Source organism: Eschrichtius robustus, chromosome 9 (assembly GCF_028021215.1).
Source record: "Eschrichtius robustus isolate mEscRob2 chromosome 9, mEscRob2.pri, whole genome shotgun sequence".
NCBI lineage: Eukaryota > Metazoa > Chordata > Mammalia > Artiodactyla > Eschrichtiidae > Eschrichtius > Eschrichtius robustus.
This window is the reverse complement of record NC_090832.1, coordinates 108,382,748-108,404,069: the sequence shown is the minus strand read 5'-3', so window position 1 is coordinate 108,404,069 and position 21,322 is coordinate 108,382,748. Positions and strand designations below refer to the sequence as shown.

The window sequence follows — 21,322 nt, the reverse complement described above, 5'->3', positions numbered from 1 at the left end:
TTTTTTGCCGTGTGGCTGACAGGGTCTTGGTGCTCCGGCCGCGCCTCAGGCCAGTGCCTCTAAGATGGGAGAGCCAAGTTCAGAACACTGGCCCACCAGAGACCTCCGGGCTCCATGTAATATCAAATGGCAAAAGATCTCCCAGAGATCTCCATCTCAACTCTAAAACCCAGCTCCACTTAACGACCAGCAAGCTACAGTGCTGGACACCCGACGCCAAACAACTAGCAAGACAGGAACACAACCCCACCCATTAGCAGAGAGGCTGCCTAAAATCATATGAAGTTCACAGACACCCCAAAACACACCACCAGACGAGGTCCTGCCCGACAGAAAGACAAGATCTAGATTCATCCACCAGAACACAGGCACAAGTATCCTCCACCAGGAAGCCTACGCAACCCACTGAACCAACCTTAGCCACTGGCGGCAGACACCAAAAACAACGGGAACTACGAACCTGCAGCCAGTGAAAACGAGACCCCAAACACAGTAAGTTAAGCAAAATGAGAAGACAGAGAAACCCACGGCAGATGAAGGAGCAAGGTAAAAACCCACCAGACCAAACAAATGAAGAGGAAATAGGCAGTCTACGTGAAAAACAATTCAGAGTAATGATAGTAAAGATGATCCAAAATCTTGAAAATAGAATGGAGAAAACACAAGAAACGTTTGACAAGGAACTAGAAAAACTAAAGAGCAAACAAACAATGATGAACAACACAATAAATGAAATTTAAAATTCTCTAGAAGGAATCAATAGCAGAATAACTGAAGCAGAACGGATAAGTAACCTGGAAGATAAAATAGTGGAAATAACTACTGCAGAGCAAAATAAAGAAAAAAGAACAAAAAGAACTGAGGGCAGTCTCAGAGACCTCTGGGACATTAAACGCACCAACACTAAAATTATAGGGGTCCCACAAGAAAAAGAGAAAAAAGAAAGGGACTAAGAAAATATTTCAAGAGATTATAGTTGAAAACTTCCCTAATGTGGGAAAGAACACAGTCAATCAAGCCCAGGAAGCGAAGAGAGTCCCATACAGGATAAATCCAAGGAGAAACACGCCAAAACACATATTAAACTACCAAAAATTAAATACAAAGAAAAAATATTAAAAGCAGCAAGGGAAAACAACAAATAACATACAAGGGACTCCCCATAAGTTTAACAGCTGATCTTTCAACACAAATTCTGCAAGCCAGAAGGGAGTGGCAGGACATATTTAAAGTGATGAAAGGGAAAAACCTACAACCAGGATTACTCTACTCAGCAAGGATCTCATTCAGATTCGGCGGAGAAATTAAAACCTTTACAGACAAGCAAAACCTAAGAGAATTCAGCATCACCAAACCAGCTTTACAACGAATGCTAAAGGAACTTCTCTAGGCAGGAAACACAAGAGAATGAAAAGACCTACAATAACAAACCCAAAACAATTAAGAAAAAGGTAATAGGAACATACATACCGATAATTACCTTAAATGTACATGGATTAAATGCTCCAGCCAAAAGACACAGACTGGCTGAAAGGATACAAAAACAAGACCCGGATAATGTTGTCTAAAAGACACCCACTTCAGACCTAGGGACACATACAGACTGAAAGTGAGGGGATGGAAAAAGAAATTCCATGCAAATGGAAATCAAGAGGAAGCTGGAGTAGCAATTCTCACGTCAGACAAAATAGACTCTAAAAGACTATTACAAGAGATAAAGAAGGACACTACATAATGATCAAGGGGTCAATCCAAGAAAAAGACATAACAATTGTAAATATTTATGCACCCAACAGAGGAGCACCTCAATACATAAGGCAAATGCTAACAGCCATAAAAGGGGAAATGGACAGCAACACAATCATAGTAGGGGACTTTAACACCCCATTTTCACCAGTGGACATTCATCCAAAATGAAAATAAATAAGGAAACACAAGCTTTTTTAAATGATACATTAAACAACATGGACTTAATTGATATTTATAGAACATTCCATCCAAAAACAACAGAATACACTTTCTTCTCAGGTGCTCATGGAACATTCTCCAGGATAGATCGTATCTTGGTTCACAAATCAAGCATTGGTAAATTTAAGAAAATTGAAATCGTATCAAGTATCTTCTCCGACCACAATGCTATGAGACTAGATATCAATTACAGGAAAAAATCTGTAAAAAAATACAAACACATGGAGGCTAAACAACACACTACTTAATAACCAAGAGATCACTGAAGAAATCAAAGAGGAAATCAAAAAATACCTAGAAACAAATGACAATGAAAACATGATGACCCAAAACCTATGGGATGCAGCAAAAGCAGTTCTAAGAGGGAAGTTTATAGCAATACAATCCTACCTCAAGAAACAAGAAACATCTCAAATAAACAACCTAACCTTACACCTAAAGCAACTAGAGAAAGAAGAACAAAAAAACACAAAGTTAGGAGAAGGAAAAAAATCATAAAGATCAGAACAGAAGTAAATGAAAAAGAAATGAAGGAAACGATAGCAAAGATCAATAAGCTAAAAGCTGGTACTTTGAAAAGATAAACAAAATTGATAAACCATTAGCCAGACTCATCAAGAAAAAAAGGGAGAAGACTCAAATCAATAGAATTAGAAATGAAAAAGGAGAAGTAACAACTGACACAGCAGAAATACAAACGATCATGAGAGATTACTACAAGCAACTCTATGCCAATAAAATGGACAACCTGGAAGAAATGGACAAATTCTTAGAAATGCACAACCTGCCGTGACTGAACCAGGAAGAAATAGAAAATATGAACAGAACAATCACAAGCACTGAAATTGAAACTGTGATTAAAAATCTTCCAACAAACAAAAGCCCAGGACCAGATGGCTTCACAGGCGAATTCTATCAAACATTCAGAGAAGAGCTAACACCTATTATTCTCAAACTCTTCCAAAATATTGCAGAGGGAGGAACACTCCCCAACTCATTCTACGATGCCACCATCACACTGATACCAAAACCAGACAAAGATGTCACAAAGAAAGAAAACTACAGGCCAATATCACTGATGAACACAGATGCAAAAATCCTCAACAAAATACTAGCAAACAGAATCCAACAGCACATTAAAAGGATCATACACCATGATCAAGTGGAGTTTATTCCAGGAATGCAAGGATTCTTCAATATATGCAAATCAATCAATGTGATACACCATATTAACAAACTGAAGGAGAAAAACCATATGATCATCCCAATAGATGCAGAGAAAGCTTTCGACAAAATTCAACACCCATTTATGATAAAAGCCCTGCAGAAAGTAGGCATAGAGGGAACTTTCCTCAACATAATAAAGGCCATATATGACAAACCCACAGTCAACATTGTCCTCAATGGTGAAAAACTGAAACCATTTCCACTAAGATCAGGAACAAGACAAGGTTGCCCACTCTCACCACTATTATTCAACATAGTTTTGGAAGTGTTAGCCACAGCAATCAGAGAAGAAAAAGAAATAAAAGGAATCCAAATAGGAAAAGAAGAAGTAAAGCTGTCACTGTTTGCAGATGACATGATACTATACATAGAGAATCCTAAAGATGCTACCAGAAAACTCCTAGAGCTAATCAATGAATTTGGTAAAGTAGCAGGATACACAATTAATGCACAGAAATCTCTTGCATTTCTATACACTAATGACGAAAAATCTGAAAGTGAAATTAAGAAAACACTCCCGTTTACCATTGCAACAAAAAGAATAAAATATCTAGGAATAAACCTACCTAAGGAGACAAAAGACCTGTATGCAGAAAATTATAAGACACTGATGAAAGAAATTAAAGATGATACAAATAGATGGAGAGATATACCATGTTCTTGGATTGGAAGAATCAACATTGTGAAAATGACTCTACTACCCAAAGCAATCTACAGATTCAATGCAATCCCTATCAAACTACCACTGGCATTTTTCACAGAACTAGAACAAAAAATTTAACAATTTTTTTGGAAACACAAAAGACCCCGAATAGCCAAAGCAATCTTGAGAACGAAAAATGGAGCTGGAGGAATCAAGCTCCCCGACTTCAGACTATACTAAAAAGGCACAGTAATCAAGACAGAATGGTACTGGCACAAAAACAGAAATATAGATCAATGGAACAGGATGGAAAACCCAGAGATAAACCCACACACATATGGTCACCTTATCTTTGATAAAGGAAGCAAGAATATACAATGGAGAAAAGACAGCCTCTTCAATAAGTGGTGCTGGGAAAACTGAACAGCTACATGTAAAAGAATGAAATGAGAACACTCCCTAACACCATACACAAAAATAAACTCAAAATGGATTAAAGACCTAAATGTAAGGCCAGACACTATAAAACTCTTAGAGGAAAACGTAGGCAGAACACTCTATGACATAAATAACAGCAAGATCCTTTGTGACCCACCTCCTAGAGAAATGGAAATAGAAACAAAAATAAACAAATGGGACCTAATGCAACTTAACAGCTTTTGCACAGCAAAGGAAACCATAAACAAGACCAAAAGACAACCCTCAGAATGGGAGAAAATATTTGCAAATGAAGCAACTGACAAAGGATTAATCTCCAAGATTTACAAGCAGCTCATGCAGCTCAATAACAAAAAAACAAACAACCCAATCCAAAAATGGGCAGAAGACCTAAACAGACATTTCTCCAAAGAAGACATACAGATTGCCAACAAACACATGAAAGAATGCTCATCACTAATAATTAGAGAAATGCAAATCAAAACTACAATGAGGTATCACCTCACACCAGTCAGAATGGCCATCACCAAAACATCTGCAATAAATGCTGGAGAGGGTGTGGAGAAAAGGGAACCCTCGTGCACTGTTGGTGGGAATGTAAATTGGTACAGCCACTATGGAGAACAGTATGGAGGTTCCTTAAAAAACTAAAAATAGAACTACCTACCATACAACCCAGCAATCCCACTACTGAGCATATACCCTGAGAAAACCATAATTCAAATAGAGTCACGTACCACAATGTTCACTGCAGCTCTATTTACAATAGCCAGGACATGGAAGCAACCTAAGTGTTCATCGACAGATGAATGGATAAAGAAGCTGGAATATTAGTCAGCCATAAAAAGAAACAAAATCGAGTTATTTGTAGTTAGGTGGATGGATCTAGAATTTGTCATACAGAGTGAAGTCAGAAAGAGAAAAACAAATACCATATGCTAACACATGTATATGGAATCTAAAAAAAAAAACAAAAAAAAATGAAGAACCTAGGTTCAGGACAGGAATAAAGATGCGGACGTACAGAACAGACTTGAGAACATGGGGAGGGGGAAGGGTAAGCTGGGAGGAACTGAGAGAGTGGCATGGACTTATATATACTACCAAATGTAACATAGATAGCTAGTGGGAAGCAGCCGCATAGCACAGGGAGATCAGCTCGATTCTTTGTGACCACCTAGAGGGGTGGGATAGGGAGGGTGGGAGGGAGATGCAAAAGGAAGGACATATGGGGACATATGTATATGTACAGCTGATTCACTTTGTTATACAGCAGAAACTAACACACCATTGCAAAGCAGTTATACTCCCAATAAAGATGTTTAAAAAAATTTTTTTAATTTAAACAGTAAAACAAAAGGAAAGAAAGGGCAGCAGAAGAGAAAACACTGATGATTTTGGAAGCCAAACAAAAGATGATCAAGCAGTAACTGATGCAGGACATCCAAAAAAAGATAAACAGTAATCTGGCACTGCTGGCCAAACCAATACCATTAACACCTCAAAAGGCTTAGGAACTGGTGATCCCAGATAATTCTAAAGTAGGGAGGAAGGGAGGCAGTTAAAATGAGGATGAGTCGAAAGCTGTTTAAAAAGCAGTCAGACCCCGAGCTCCCTCGCCCCTACTCCATCCATTGGGCAACTGCCCCTCCCAGGTCCTAATCGAAGACTGGAGGCTTACTCTTTGGGGAGTGTAAAAACAGAGTTTCTAGACTAAGGAACATCCAGCATAGATAAGAGTAGCAGTAAAGTACACTGAAATCTGTAAGATTATGTGTATTTGTATGTACTGAAAGATGAGATGCCCCCATCAGCTTCCCTCAAGGGCTCCCATGATATGCTAACAATCTAACAAGCCTGAAGTCTAACAACAGGGATTCCTCCAGAAAGTAACACAGCCAGATTACCATACAGTGATGCTCACAGCTGACAAAACATTAAACCATCAATGATCAGACATTTAGCAAAGTCTCTTAACATGAAAGATAGAACCAAAAAAAAAAAAAAAAGACTAAAAAACCTTTAAAACACCGTGAGTATCTTACAAAAGACAACATAAGATACTGCATGCATGAAACAAGACCAGAATGCTACAAAAAGGACTATTCCCAGAACAAAAAAAGAACATTCAGAATTTGACGAAAAAGTTGAAGGATAAACATGAGAAAATTTCAGCAAGTAGAGGAAGAATACAGAGGTAGAAAGATGAAGAAAATGGAAGAGCCAGTCCCTGCTATCTAATACTTGAATAACAGGAGTTCCAGGAAGCAAGAGTTGACAAAATAAAGAGGAAAATAATCAATGAAATAATTCAAGAGATTTTCCCAGAACAGAAAACGGAGCATCACTTTCAAATTTCTGAGGAAAAACAATTTCCAACCTTGAATTCTATGTTCAATCAGACCATGATTCCAATGTGAGAACATATTAAATACATTTGCAAACATACAAGGTTTCAAAAATATATATCCATATTCCTTTTTCTCACAAAAGTACTAGAAGAGGTATGTCACCAAAACGAAGGAGATACTTCAAAGAAAAGTAAACAAGAACTGCAATACAGAACAGAATCCTCAGAAGAATAGTAAAGAGAGCTCTCTGGACAACAGCCATGCATCTGACTTATACAGAGCTAACATGACAGTGCACACGGAAGCAGATCAGAAGGCCCCCAGAGACACTTCCTCAATAAGATGAAAATGACAGAACGCCTGATATGCTCAAATATCTTTAAGAAAGATTCAGACAACTGGCAGAGTAGTTGGGGTGGAATTACTGATACGTACACTGAAAACTGTGTGTGCGAATGCATAAAACTATAAGCAAATGAACAACAAAATCAATTATTAAACCACAAAGACAAAAAGCTGTATAGGAAAAGCGACTACAGTTCACTAAATGGATCATCACTAACAGCATATTGAGTCACAATGACGTAAGTAATTACTACTGATCTTACAAAATTATATATCAGAAAGATGAGAAAATGTTCTTTTGTGTGATGGGGGAACAAGAGGAGAAAGAATGCTAAATTCACCATCCAGAATGGGAAATCAATAAATACATACATCAGAATAATCAAGTAGTGGCAACATACATGTGTTACTTAGAGACATGGAAGTAAATACCAAAAAATTAACAAAACCAGATGAAAGCGGTAACAGTAGTTTCCTCTGGGGAAAGGGAAATAAGTAGTAGGATGGCAAGTACTGGAAACTCATAGAACTAGTCAACTCTTTAAATCATGTGAATGTGTAATTTCAATAAAAATTTTAAAAAATCATACCAACAAATTGATACAATCTCAAAATTGATTATCAAAATGCTCAGATTAGCAAACACCAAGAAACTACTATCACTGCTCAGCAACTTTACAACCTATCACATCTGTCCCTACACTTGATTTTCTAGCTAGTCCTCTCTGGAAGGATTACCTTGTGCCATTAAACGAGGTGATTTTCTTGGTGATCTCACTGAATTTTCTTCTACTTTGTCCCTCAAATTCCTGTTAGGTAAAATCAGTTCTTCTTCATCAATGGTATCATTGCCACTTTCTTTTACAACTCCTTCATCCATAATATCGTCAAGACCAACAACTAGGAAAAAAAACAAAAATACAAAATTTTTTGAAAATATTGGTGATGTTAAGTATTTGAAGGCAGTACAGAAAACACTGTGAGACAGTTTAATGTAATACCAAGTAGTCCTGAAAATCTAGGTCTATTCCTAAAATGTGATAATGCCACTACCAAGCTCCCAGTTCAGTTTTACAAACTTCTACCGTATGAGGCAGCTAGTCAAAGAGAAGATTAGTTGTAATTCTTCTTGATTTGACCTCCACTATCACTCACTGTCACTTATCACTCACTGTACCTTTGTGAACATCATAAGCAGCTATACCTGGATACTTAATTATCCCAATTGGTTAAAGTAGTACAAAAAAGAGTAAATACCCTGAAAAGCCTGTGATTCTAGGTTCATGCTAGAACCAAAAGATTCTAGTTCTAACTGTAATCTATTCCTTGAAGACTTTATGCTACATGTGTGAAAGTAATGGAGATATACTCTTAAGTTGTAGCAAGCACACACACACACACGCACACACACAGAAATGAAAAACATAATGTAACTTCCCCTCCCCCAAATGCTAGGGAAAATAGGTGTTTAAATAGAACTATACAATTAAATTACCTTCCCCTAGTCAAAAGAGAGATAGAGTCATTCATTTAACAGCAGGGGAGGGGGCATGGAAAAGGACTGGGGAACACTGTATTTATATTATCAACAGGCTTATTTCTGTATGTAACAAATGTCACTTAACTAGCTGACATACAGCAATTCTAAATGTGCAGTTGTATGAAATCGTGTAAAAAGAATGTGATTATTTAGATCATTCATCCTGGTTTCAAGTCTCTGCTAAAACATTTAAATAAAACCTGACTAAGTCCCTTAACCTCTCTAGTTTATCTCTTAAATGAGAATAACAATACCTGTCCTACCTACCTCACAGGGCTGTTGTGAGGATCAAGTGAGATGATGTATGAGAACTCACTCTGTAAACTTTAGAGCACTACACAAATGTTAGTTATTATCTTCATCCTAGGGGTTAGAAGGAACCTCAAGAAGTTATCTAGTCCTCATCTTTGTATCCAAGTAGAACTTCATTTAAGAGTTCAACAAGATAGTGGTCTACCCTAAAATTTAAAGAGAACAAAATTTTTTATAAATATACTTTCAAATGGTACAATCTTTTCGAAGAGCAATTTCACAACAAACAGAATCACAAAACTGCTTATATACTTTGACCAATATATTATAAAGTATAGACGAGAGAATAAATTATGAAAAAAAAAGTCTGGCTAGAAAACATAGTGTGATCCTTGTTAGTAACAGACAAATGAAATGTTGTGTAGGTACATTTAGACAAACAAAAATGATTAGCAGGAAATAGATGAAAATTATAACAATAGCTATTCTATAAAAGATAAGTATTCTTTTTTCCTGTCTTGCACATATCCTGCTATATGCATGGAATTACTCTCAAAAACAGAGTCCATGCTTTTAATCACTAAGCTATAGGCACTAAAAGCTTAGAGAAGAAGAATGTGTCTTAGGAAAATTCATCAGGACTCATTTAAGATGTAATTGGGGGAAACAGGTGGGGAGTTCAGTTAGAAGGCTACTCCACCATGATGGAATACTTATGTTGCCACACATTCACACACATTCTCAAAGAATTTTTAACATCAGATTAATAGTTCCACCATGCTCATTTTAAAAAGCCAAAGTTATGCATTATATGCATTACAAGTATGCAGAGATAGAAATGGATGGGGGAAGGCAGCACAGTGTTATCAATGACCATCTAGTGGTTAGGTGGGGTAAGGAATTGGGGGTTTTTTAATCACTGTGACACTGTCTCTGTGTTTTCCACATTTTCTACAATAAACATGAGTTTTGTATTGTAATCAGGAGAGAAAGTAATAATTCAAAAAACAGTCCAGGAGAAAGGTAATTAAAATCTGACTAACAGTGTTTGCTGGCAGGGAGTAAAAAGGTGTGTTATGAACTTTAGGGCTATATTGCAAAGCAGAATCAACAGGATTTAGCGAAGCCAAATCCAAAGGTCAATTATTAGATTCTCTCTTGTTCCATTTCCTGGCAGCAGCTGACCCCTCGCCCCTCCCTGAATCCCTTCTCCTCACTTAACTTCTGAACAGCACACGCCCCTCCCTCACTAGCTACTTCTGCTCAACACCCTTTATGGAGCTCTTCTTGCAGATGTCACACAGGACAGGACTTCAGGATTCAGTACTCCCACCTATCCTTTATACGCACTCAACCCTCCCTAAATGATCTCATCCACTCAATCTATACTCGCGTGACTCCCCGAAGTTATCTTCCCCAGCCCCAAGCTCACATCTGACCTCTGGAAGAGTGTAATTTGACATATCCACTAGGTTGTCTAACAGGTATCTCAAGGTTAACAAATAGAAAATAAACACTGATTCCACCCATTCCCCCTCCCCTCAGTAAAACCGTCCTCCTAAGATAGTCCCAGTAATGGAAACTCCATTCACCCAGCTGCTCAATCCTGAAGCTCTAGAACTATCCCCAGCTCCCCTCTCCTCATATCCCACATCCAAGAGGTCAGCCCAACCTGCTAGCTCTACCTACAGAACACGTCACCCACCTGATCACCACTGATCACCTCCACAGCTCACATGCTACTCCACATCACCATCTTCTCCCATCAAAACTACTCTGAGTCTCCTAGTGTCCCAGGTTCCTCTATGGCCACCTCCTACGCACACACATGCACACACACACACACACACACACACAGTTTATTCTCCACACAGTCATAACTATACTTTAGAGTCTTCTAAAATATAAAGTTGTATCACGTTACCATTGTTCTGACGAGACCCTCCAAACCCTTACGAACACACTTAGATGAATGTTAAAATCCTAGCCAGGGTCTCCAGGATCCTAAGAAGGGCTTCCGCCACCAAATTCCCTGACTTCTCTCCTACCACTGACTGGCGGTGCTCCAGGCACACTGGGAAGCAAAAGGCCATCTCAGGGTCATTTCACTTGATCGTCCTCTGCCCGGAGCGCTCTCCTCCCAGACAGCCACATGGCTCACCCTCCCGCTTCATTCGGGTTTCACTCAAAATCGACCTTCTCACAGAAACCTTTCCTGAGGATCTTATCCAACACAGCGTTCTCTCACCTTAGCATATTTTATCCTTTAAAATGTGTTTCACTATCCAATGAAACATCTAATTTTCCACTAGAATGTAATCTCTACAATCCAGGGACTTTGTCTCTTATTCACCACTGAAACTCCAGAACCCAGAATCATAACCTGGTATACAGTGGCTACTCCAGAAACACTTGCTGCATAAAAGAATTAGGGGAAACAAGGGACCTGGAAAATTTAAACTTTGATGATCGAGTGAGAAATGTTTCAATTAACTGAAAGAGAGAAGTTAGAAAAAACAAATTTGAAAGTAAGGTAATGACTTAACTTTTTGAATGTTAGTGACATGAAAAAAAAAGAGCAGGCAAAAGAAGCATCAAAGTAACGCACCATCACAAAAGAAGGGTAAGGAGAATTCCAGGGATCAGGAAGGTTAACTGCTATAGAGAGGACAAAGGAAGGAGAAAAATCCACTAATTTGAAACACAGAAGCAGAGGACCAGATGACAAGAGATGAATAAGTGAATAAGTGGAGAATGACAACGGCAGTTTCTCTTTCATTTATTTTTAAGAAATTTAAGGGTAAAAGAAAATGAGGACAATCGGCTGAAGGAAGTTAAAGGGATGAAAGATGATTTTTCTGTGTAAGTAAAAGGAACGGGGTGGGGGGGAAGGTGAGGTGGTAGAGTCCCCTTTACACAAAAGAGGGAGTGAGGGAAGGAGAAGGGAGAGAGAATGGGCAAAGAGGGAAGAGGAGAGTGGGAACGGGAGGAGGGAAAAAGCAAGAGATCTGAGCATCTTCCACTGCTGGAAGTAACTTTGGAAGCTGAGTGACGCCTGAGGCCGCAGTATCTTAAAACCTCTTAAGTCAACAACCTACAATTCGAACACTTAAGACTGCATTTGAGACGTTTCTCAGAAGTGAGATTTCCAAGAATGCAATCTTTTTTGTACTCCTGTTGCTCCTGGCAACATGTTTCCTTCATCTCAAAAAGTCACCCTGACATTATATCAAGCTCTAACACTGTCTCCAACATTTCCAGGGCTCTCAAGCAGGTGTAGGCCCCCAACACCAAAGCAACTACTTAACCTAGCTATGCCTCAAATTCTTCTATAAAATGGAGATCATGCTAGCAGTCAGAGGGGTGCTGTGATGATTAAATTAGTGTGTGTAAAGGGCTTGGAACAGAACCTGGCACTTACAAAATGCTGACTTCTGTTCACAGTCTCCCCCATCATGGACCCCACCATCAAAATTTATGTATTCTTTTTCCCTTACTTTTTCCCTCAACTCCCCCCAGAACAAATCAACCATTAAAAAAATTACCTGAAATTTCTTTCTTCTAATCCATTTATCTGATTAAAGTAATTCAGAGTACAGAATGAATTATCTCTGGCAAAACCCTCCCAATTAGGTATTTACGTTTTAAATCATTCAACTTCCACTGAGCTTAACTTTCTTAGTTTCCACTAAGAAAATGAATAGAAAGAAGTGAAGGAGAATCTGTGTTCTTTTCAAAACACTGCTTATTCTCAGGGACCTCCCACATCTGCCCCTCCCACAGCTACAAGCAAACTAAGATTCAGTATTTGATATCCAGTTTTTAAAAAGTGGCCAGTCCTACTCAACATTCCCTAAAAAGGGAATTGGGGTTATCAAAAAAAAAAAAGCAATGGCCTGAATTATGTAGGAGGCAAGTGCAATAATGCGGGAAAACAATATTTTTTTCCTCCCTCCCACATTTCAGAATTAGGTGTCATTCCCATTTTGAAATTCTGGCACAAAATCTGTAATCATACTCAAAATCTCCTTGAGCCTGAATTTAGATCACATTAAAATTCCTACCATCATCAGCCACAAATGGCCCTCCTTAAATCTGCTGAGTCAGGCCTATGTGAAGTCCTCCTGACACAAATACTACTTTATTCAAATCGAGACTATTTAATTCACACCTATCTTCTTGAAGAGAGGAGGTAAATGAGATGAAAAGAATAAAACGGAACTGTTTACAGCTAAATTTATTGAATTTCTCACAACTGGGTTTAGTTTAAATCACCTTACTCCACACAAAAGGGAGAACCACAGTACAGCAGGGACTCTTCACATCTGGCGTGCCTTAACTCCGGCTGGCAGCGCAGAGGCCAAGCGCAACCGCTTCTAGGACGCTTACCTCCTCTACTATGAAACCTGGCACTAGATGTCAGACTTGAGAAAAAACCAAAGAGCATGATCTCCTTCCAGTGTCAGGACAACAGAGGTCAGGTGTGTACTTTACAGGGCCCGGACCTGAAGGAGAGTAAGAAGGCACACAAACACACCCCTGCAACACAGTCCCCACAGCTTCCGCCTCCACCACCGCAGGAGGCCACCACCCAGCCCATCCTCAGCCTCCCTTCAGGGAGCGTTCTTTCCTTTACGGATGATTCATACACCCTTCCAAAAGAGGCCACGTCAGATACACACCATCAAGTTGTGTTATATACAATCAGTCATTTGTGGGTGAATTTATCATTTTAGATATTATGTTTCTAAGTTGAACAACACCAATAATGTTATCTTTTTTCCCTCTTAAATTTCTTCTTTACAACAAACTCTAAAACACAGGTTTACTGAGTCAAAGAAGGCAAATTTATAGATTTTACCATTTTTAATCTCATCACATGGCTTTCAAAAGAGTATAAACATTTTACAGTGCAAAAAGCTTCCCATTAAGTCTCAATTAAGAACTTACTAGCACTGAGTTTGAGATTTTTAAAAGAAACATGGTGACTAAAAAAGCTTGACATATATACTGCCTTTCTGTATTTCTTTAGCTTTGCCTGCTCGCCTACTCAGGTCTTAATAAATGTGTTTCTCCCTCAATAATTTATATGAACTCTTCATGTAATATCTGTGTTACCTATTTGATGCAAGTATTTTCCCTCGCTTACCTTATTTTAGTATTATCTGGTGTCATTTTTTTTCTTCAGAATGCTGCCTTCAGTTACTCCAACACTATTAAATTATCCATCCTTTCTGCTGAAATTTAACACATTCTAAAGTCTTATATTTAAACATGCACAAACATTTCAACTTCTGTCAAACTCAATTCATACTTTGGGAAAAAACTGATTAGTATTTCACAGAAAGGGGGTTTCTATCAAACAAATCTAAAACAAACACACTGGGTTAAATGACATTAAAACAGTTTCTTCACTTCAGATCTTCAGAGCCTTCAATATGCTAAATAAAGGCATTTTATGAGGGGAAAAAAACTGCACATGATGAAACTGTTTCCCAAGCCTTATATTCTCACACACACCAATAAAACATACACCAAAATGCTAATGATGGTTATTTCAGAAAGGATTTTTCCCTTCTTCTTATTCACACTTTCTAATCCATCTCACATTAAAAATATTTTGTCAAAAACAATTTTCCCCCAAAATGTGTAATACATGTGTGGATGCCTAGAAAAAGAAGGTGGAAAGGTTTTCCATGCAGGGGGAAGTAGTATCATTGGTGCCACTTTTTAAAGCTTTCCTTTTTAAGTTATACATGCACATGGTTTTAAAGAGTTGTGTCTGGTTCTCAAAAAGACAACCCTCAGAATGGGAGAAAATATTGGCAAATGAAGCAACTGACAAAGGATTAATCTCCAAAATTTACAAGCAGCTCATGCAGCTCAATATCAAAAAAACAAACATCCCAATCCAAAAATGGGCAGAAGACCTAAATAGACATTTCTCCAAAGAAGACATACAGATTGCCAACAAACACATGAAAGAATGCTCAACATCACTAATCATTAGAGAAATGTAAATCAAAACTACAATGAGGTATCACCTCACACCAGTCAGAATGGCCATCATAAAAACATCTACAAACAATAAATCCTGGGGAGAGTGTGGAGAAAAGGGAACCCTCTTGCACTGTTGGTGGGAATGTAAATTGATACAGCCACTATGGAAAACAGTATGGAGGTTCCTTAGAAAACTAAAAATAGAACTACCACACGACCCAGCAATCCCACTACTGGGCATATACCCTGAGAAACCATAGTTCAAAAAGAGACGTGTACCACAATGTTCACTGCAGCTCTATTTACAATAGCCAGGACATGGAAGCAACCTAAGTGTGCATCGACAGATGAATGGAAGAAGAAGATGTGGCACATATATACAATGGAATATTACTCAGCCATAAAAAGGAACGAAATTGAGTTATTTGTAGTGAGATGGATGGATCTAGAGTCTGTCATACAGAGTGAAGTCAGAAAGAGAAAAACAAATACCATATGCTAACACATATATATATGGAATCTAAAAAGAAAAAAATGAAGAACCTAGGGATAGGACAGGAATAAAGACACAGACATAGAGAATGGACTTGAGGACATGGGGAGGGGGAAGGGTAAGCTGGGATGAAGTGACAGAGTGTCATGGACATATACACATTACCAAATGTAAAACAGATAGCTAGTGGGAAGCAGCCACATAGCACAGGGACATAAGCTGGGTGCTTTGTGACCACCTAGAGGGGGATACGGAGGGTGGGAGGGAGATGCAAGAGGGAGGAGATATGGGGATATATGTATACGTATAGCTGATTCACTTCATTATACAGCAGAAACTAACACAACATTGTAAAGCAATTATACTCCAATAAAGATGTTTAAAAAAAAAGTAATAAAAAAAATAAGAGCACACTGCCAAAAAAAAAGTTGTGTCTGGTTCTATGAAGTTTATTAAGAAAAACATTAATGCTCAGCACGCACATCCCCCTCCACTTCCCCCACTGAACCTCAATTACTTCACTGGGAAAATGCAGACATTACCACCCTCCGCTGAAAGGTTTCTGTGAAAACTGAATAAACTATTGTAGTTTCCTACACAGTGCATGACATGCAAACAATAAGATTGTAGCCATTATTATATCCTGGCAGATTTTTTTCAAACAATTTTCTATAGCCCTAAGTGCCCTTCATTTGACCCCTTCCCAACTGTCAAAATAATTTCTCTTATTGCCAACATGACTCTATCAGGCTACTATAAGAGTGAGATGGTAATCATTCCCTAAATTTTTAACATTTTAATTCCATCCTAAAATACCGTAAGTTATGTACCTTTAAGGTAATTCCTTCAAAAATATTTATTGAGCACCTACTACGTGTCGCACACTGGCCTAGATTATTCCATATACCAGTGATACAGAATTCTGAAGACAAATGACCTGGTTTCTTATATATACATATATATATATATACATACATACATACATACATATATATATATATATATATATATATATATATAGTAGGGGGGTGGTATTTACATAGACTGAAATATACCAAAGTTACACAGCAACCAAATGAACAGATTGACCTATTTCAATTCCAATTCAAACTGTAAAAAGAAAACAATGTGTGGGAACTGGGTAAATAACTGAATGCTGACTGCATATTTGGAAATATTAAAAACTATCTTTAATTGTTTTAGGCAGGATAATATTAGTGTTGTTATTTTTTTTTAAATAAAGACTTCTTATATTTTGGAGATACATGCTGAAATATTTACAGATAAATGATATGATTTCTGGGCTATGCTTCAAAATAATCTTGGTTGGGGGGAGGTAAGGAGAAGTGAGTGGGGTATAAATGAAAAAAGACCAACTATTAACTGTATGAGTAACAGGTAGATGAGGGTCATTATACAAGTCTCGCTGCTTTGTTTGATGTTTTCCATAAAATAGAAAAAATTTTAAAAACTGTTCCCATGAAGCTTCATTTTAACGAGGGTGAGACAAATACATAAGATACACGGCATGTTAGCCGATAAGCCATAGGAACAAAAGGCAAGAGTAACAGGGAGTACAAAGAAGGGAACACAGGGTGGCCTGTAATTTTAAACCAAATGGCCAGGGAAAGCCAGGGGTACTGGTTCCAGCTGTCTCCTGCACAAGAGCTTCCAGGCCAAAAGAAGGGAGCTCGCTGTGCAGGCTGGAAGGAGTCTGGGGATGACAACGCTGAGGTGACTTCTCGGCCAAAGCTGAACAAGTCGAGGGAGTAGCTTTCTAGCTAGAAGGCACATCAAGTACCTAGACTCTGAGGCAGAAGTGTGCCTAGGATGGTGGAAGAACAGAATGGAGTCAGGTTTGTGAGGCCAGATTAGGGAAAAGGGGGAGAAGGGCAGATAAAAATAGAGAGGTAAGGCAGCAAGCTAAAGTCATTCTTGCAGGCCATGAGGACTTTAGCTTTTGCCTTTGTGTGAAATGGAAAGTTACCAGAGTGCTGTGAACACAAGGGTGATAGGATCTAACTTTAACAAGAATACTCTTGGTGCTCTTTTTAGAATAGATGGGAGAGAATCCTCAGGGGCAGAAGCAGGGAAGCCACTTCCAGGCTAACGCAATAATCCAGATGAGAAATGGTAACCGCTAAAACCACAGTGGCAGTGAAGAAAGTGAGACGTACGAGTTGCCAGATTCTGGGTGTATTCTGAAAATAATACCAACAGGATCTGCTGATCAACTGAATACAGAACGTGAAAGAGGGTACGTAAAGAATGACTTCAAAGTTTTCTGCTGAGCAACTCGAAAGAAGTTGCCATTTCTAGAGATGAGGGAGACTGTAGGCGAAAGTGGTACAAGGGGGACTGGGAGGTGGGGAAGCAGGTACCAAGAATTCAGTGTTACGTCTACAAGCCTAGGACACCTGAGGTCACGAGAAGCTAGGAAAGAGGCCTGGGGCACACTGTTCCCCACAGCTTTCAGAAGGAACCAACCCTGCCGACACTGTGAACTTGGACTCTGGCCTCCGGACTGTGAGACAACACATTTCTGTTGTTAAGCTGAGGTGATTTGTTAGGGTGGCCCCAGGACACTGACATGGCACTGGTGCTCCTTCTATTTTTTAAAAATTTTATTGAAGTATAGTTGATTTACAAAAAAAAAAAAAAAAAAAAAAGAATTCAGTGTTAGACATTAAGCTTAAGATGCCCAAGAGACATCCAAAGAAGTAAACGCAGGGGTCTGGAGTATATGTATTTGGGAGCTGAATTATAAAGCATTTTTTAAGTCATAAAATTGTATAACATCACCATAGAAGTGAGTAGAAATAGAAAAGATGCCTAAAATCTGAACCCTGAGATACTCTGGTACCTAGAGGTCTGGAAGATGAAGAGGAGAATCAGAAGAAACTGAGAGGAAGAAGACAGCAAGGTGAGAGAATAACCGCGAGTGGCAAACCAAAGATCGAACCTGGCAAAGTGACACTGCCTGCAATCCAGTGCAGCTGGTGAGAGCAAAATCAGGATTTGGAGGAGAGATATTGGGGAAGAGAGCATTAAAATTTCTTCCAGGAGTTTGCTGTAAACAGAGCAAAAAGAACAGGGCAAGACAAATACACTGATGAATAAATATAAAACATGATGTGTGGTTAATACTGAAATTCAATTGTAAGGACTTTGACAGAGACTCTTTCAGACTTCTTTTCAATTCTATCAAGCACAGAGAAAAAGTAGAGTAGATATCACATCATGGTAACTACAAACCATATCCATGAAAAACAGAGAATAGAAACCTAATCAGAAAACATGAAAATCTAATTTCATAAATATCTAAATAACTGATTTCATAAATATCTCAATATGTACCTAAATATAGGATATAAGGGCAAAAAATGTACCTAAGTTGTTTTTTTTTTTTAATTACCAGGCAACATTTATTATGAAATTAAGGAAAATATCAAAATGTACATAACAAATTTTCAGTTGAATTAGCTCCGCTCCGTATTTCTAAAAACAAGCAGAGAGAGGAGGGGCACTTGGCCACCCAACAGCCAATTCTGGAAAACTTACAGTGACCAGGTAAACACCATTAATAAAAACTTGAGTGTTTAGGGGGTACTGTGGATTATTTTAGTTGCTTAAGGATTTGCTTCTTGGTTGTTTAAATCCTTTTTTTATCTCTTACGGTTTCTTCTCTTCTGGTGCGATAGTATATGGGGAAATCGTTGTCTTACAGTTCATTTACACAGTCTACCAACTACAGACTCAACTTGGGTGAAAAACTAAACATGAATGTATTCCTATAAATACAACCCGAGGTGATACTACAGTTGACCCTTGAATAACATGCGTTTGAACTGTGAGGGTCCACTTATACACAGATTTTTTTTCATAGTAAATACTCAGCATCACATGATTCATTGCTGGCTGAATCTGTGGACATGAAACCGCAGATATGGTGGAACTGTGGACAGGAAGGTACCTCTGATATGGAAGGCAGACTGTAAGTTATACTCAGATTTTTGACTGCGCTGAGGGCTGGCATCCCTAACTCCACACTGTTTAAGGGTCAACTGTAGAACTATTTATTAACATTGGATTACTTTAATCTGACAAAAGACTGACTAATCAACACTTAAATTAATGTATACTTTTCATTTGCTCTTTCTCTACTGGGAGTGTACTTCCCTTACCCAGGAACCCAGGATCTTCAAAAGGCTGGCCACTACATGGGTCTAAACATGTTGCTACTCTTGTGTCACCTCCACACATAGACTTGCCCTGACCAGCCCAACTCAAATAGACGGTCTTGGCCACCAAACAACCAACCAGATAGTCTTTATCACCTTACATTCTACTTGGAAGCTCCAGGAGGACAGGGACTTTGTCTCAAACACAACTGTATCCTCCAGCATTGGCATATGATGGGTACGCAACAAGTGTTTGTTAAATGAACAAGCACTACCAACCACTTTTCACCAAAGCAAATCATTACACCTCACAACTGTGGGATCATGCGGTAAGCTGCTGATGCCTGCGATGCTATGTAATGAGAATGTTACCATAAAACAGGAATTGGTTGAAAAAAACGTGACTAACCCTCTTACAATATGGATCTTACCATTATTTATTGAGTTTCACATTGCAATGAACCAGATCCCAACTAGGCACTTTATTTCATAACATTTTGTTTGCTTTTACCCAGACAAACAAGGCCAAGCAAAAAGTTCTTAAAGGATTAAATATTTTTCAGTAGGTAAGACTGAAACAATTAAAAATCTTAATCTTAAGCCTAGGACAAGACTTTTAATGATATTATACACAACATTAAATAGAATATAAACTCAACGAGGGCAGGAATTTGTCACATTGTTTTCTGATATATCTGTAACTCCTATAACAGCAGCTGGAACATACAGTGAGTATTCAGTCCTAAGCACAGCTTGGATGAAAAATGTGTGAATGTATACAAAAATTCAAGGTTCCCAAATTTTTATCTCAAGAGATTAGAACCACGTTGTTAAATTGGACTCCAATCAGGAAGTTACCATTAGTAAACAAAAGAAACAGAATAACAAACCTCTACTCCATATCACAGTAGTGTTGACTGTCCCCTTGCAGAACTCAGAGTAAGAATGCTAATAGTTTTTAAAAACCACAGATTAGAAGGAAATATCCCAACATGAAACAACCAAACAGAAAAGCTACCCGCTCAGAAAGATACAATTAGTAATGCGTCAGAACTAAAGCCTCTTTACAACAGATAAAAGTCTCTACCTAAAAGGAACTTTGATGAAGTACATTAAATAGAGATTGAAAACATAACCTTAATTGCATCAAAAAGAATACCTAGCAATAAATTTAACAAAGGATGTGAATGATCTGTACAATGAAAACTCTAAGACACTGATGAAAGAAACTGAATACACAAGTAAGTGGAAAGATATTCCATGCTCATGAATTGGAAGAATTAATGCTGTTAAAATATCTAACATACCCAAAACAACCTATAGACTTAATGCAGTTCCTAACAAAATTCCAATGGATTTTTCACAGAAATAGAAGAAACAATCCTGAAATTTGTATGGAACCGCAAAAGACCCTGAATAGCCAAAGCAATCTTAAGAAAGAAGAACAAAGCTGGAGGCATCACACTCCCTGATTTCAAACTATACTACAAAGCTATAACCATCAAAATAGACACATTGATCAAAGGAACAGAATAGAGAGCCCAGAGACAAATCCACGCATATATGGTCATTAATTTATGACAATAGAGCCAAGAATATACAATCAGGGTAGTCTCTTCAATAAATGGTGTTGGGAAAACTGGATAGCTACATGTAAAATAATGAAACTAGGGCTTCCTTGGTGGCGCAGTGTTTGAGAGTCCACCTGCCAATTCAGGGGACACAGGTTTGAGCGCTGGTCTGGGAAGATCCCACATGCCATGGAGCAACTGGGCCCATGTGCCACAACTGCTGAGCCCACATGGCACGACTGCTGAGACCCGCAGGCCTAGAGCCCATGCTCCACAGCGGGAGAGGCCACTGCAATGAGAGGCCTGTGCACTG

At 38.5% G+C, this 21,322-nt stretch overlaps 1 protein-coding gene across 8 annotated transcripts in view; it reads right to left on the bottom strand.

The window, feature by feature from the left end:
- Positions 1-21,322, bottom strand: part of PHF3 (PHD finger protein 3) — a 97,224-nt gene that overhangs the window by 37,611 nt on the left and 38,291 nt on the right. For 4 of the 8 annotated variants that reach the window (XM_068551556.1, XM_068551557.1, XM_068551553.1 and 1 more), the window contains one exon: positions 7,711-7,872. The exons of 2 other annotated variants lie outside the window; for them this stretch is intronic. In XM_068551556.1, the coding sequence (XP_068407657.1) occupies positions 7,711-7,872 (162 nt within the window). Of the gene's footprint in view, positions 1-7,710; positions 7,873-8,779; positions 8,861-21,322 lie in introns of those variants that run through there. 2 more of the 8 variants (XM_068551558.1, XM_068551559.1) reach the window with 2 other exon arrangements.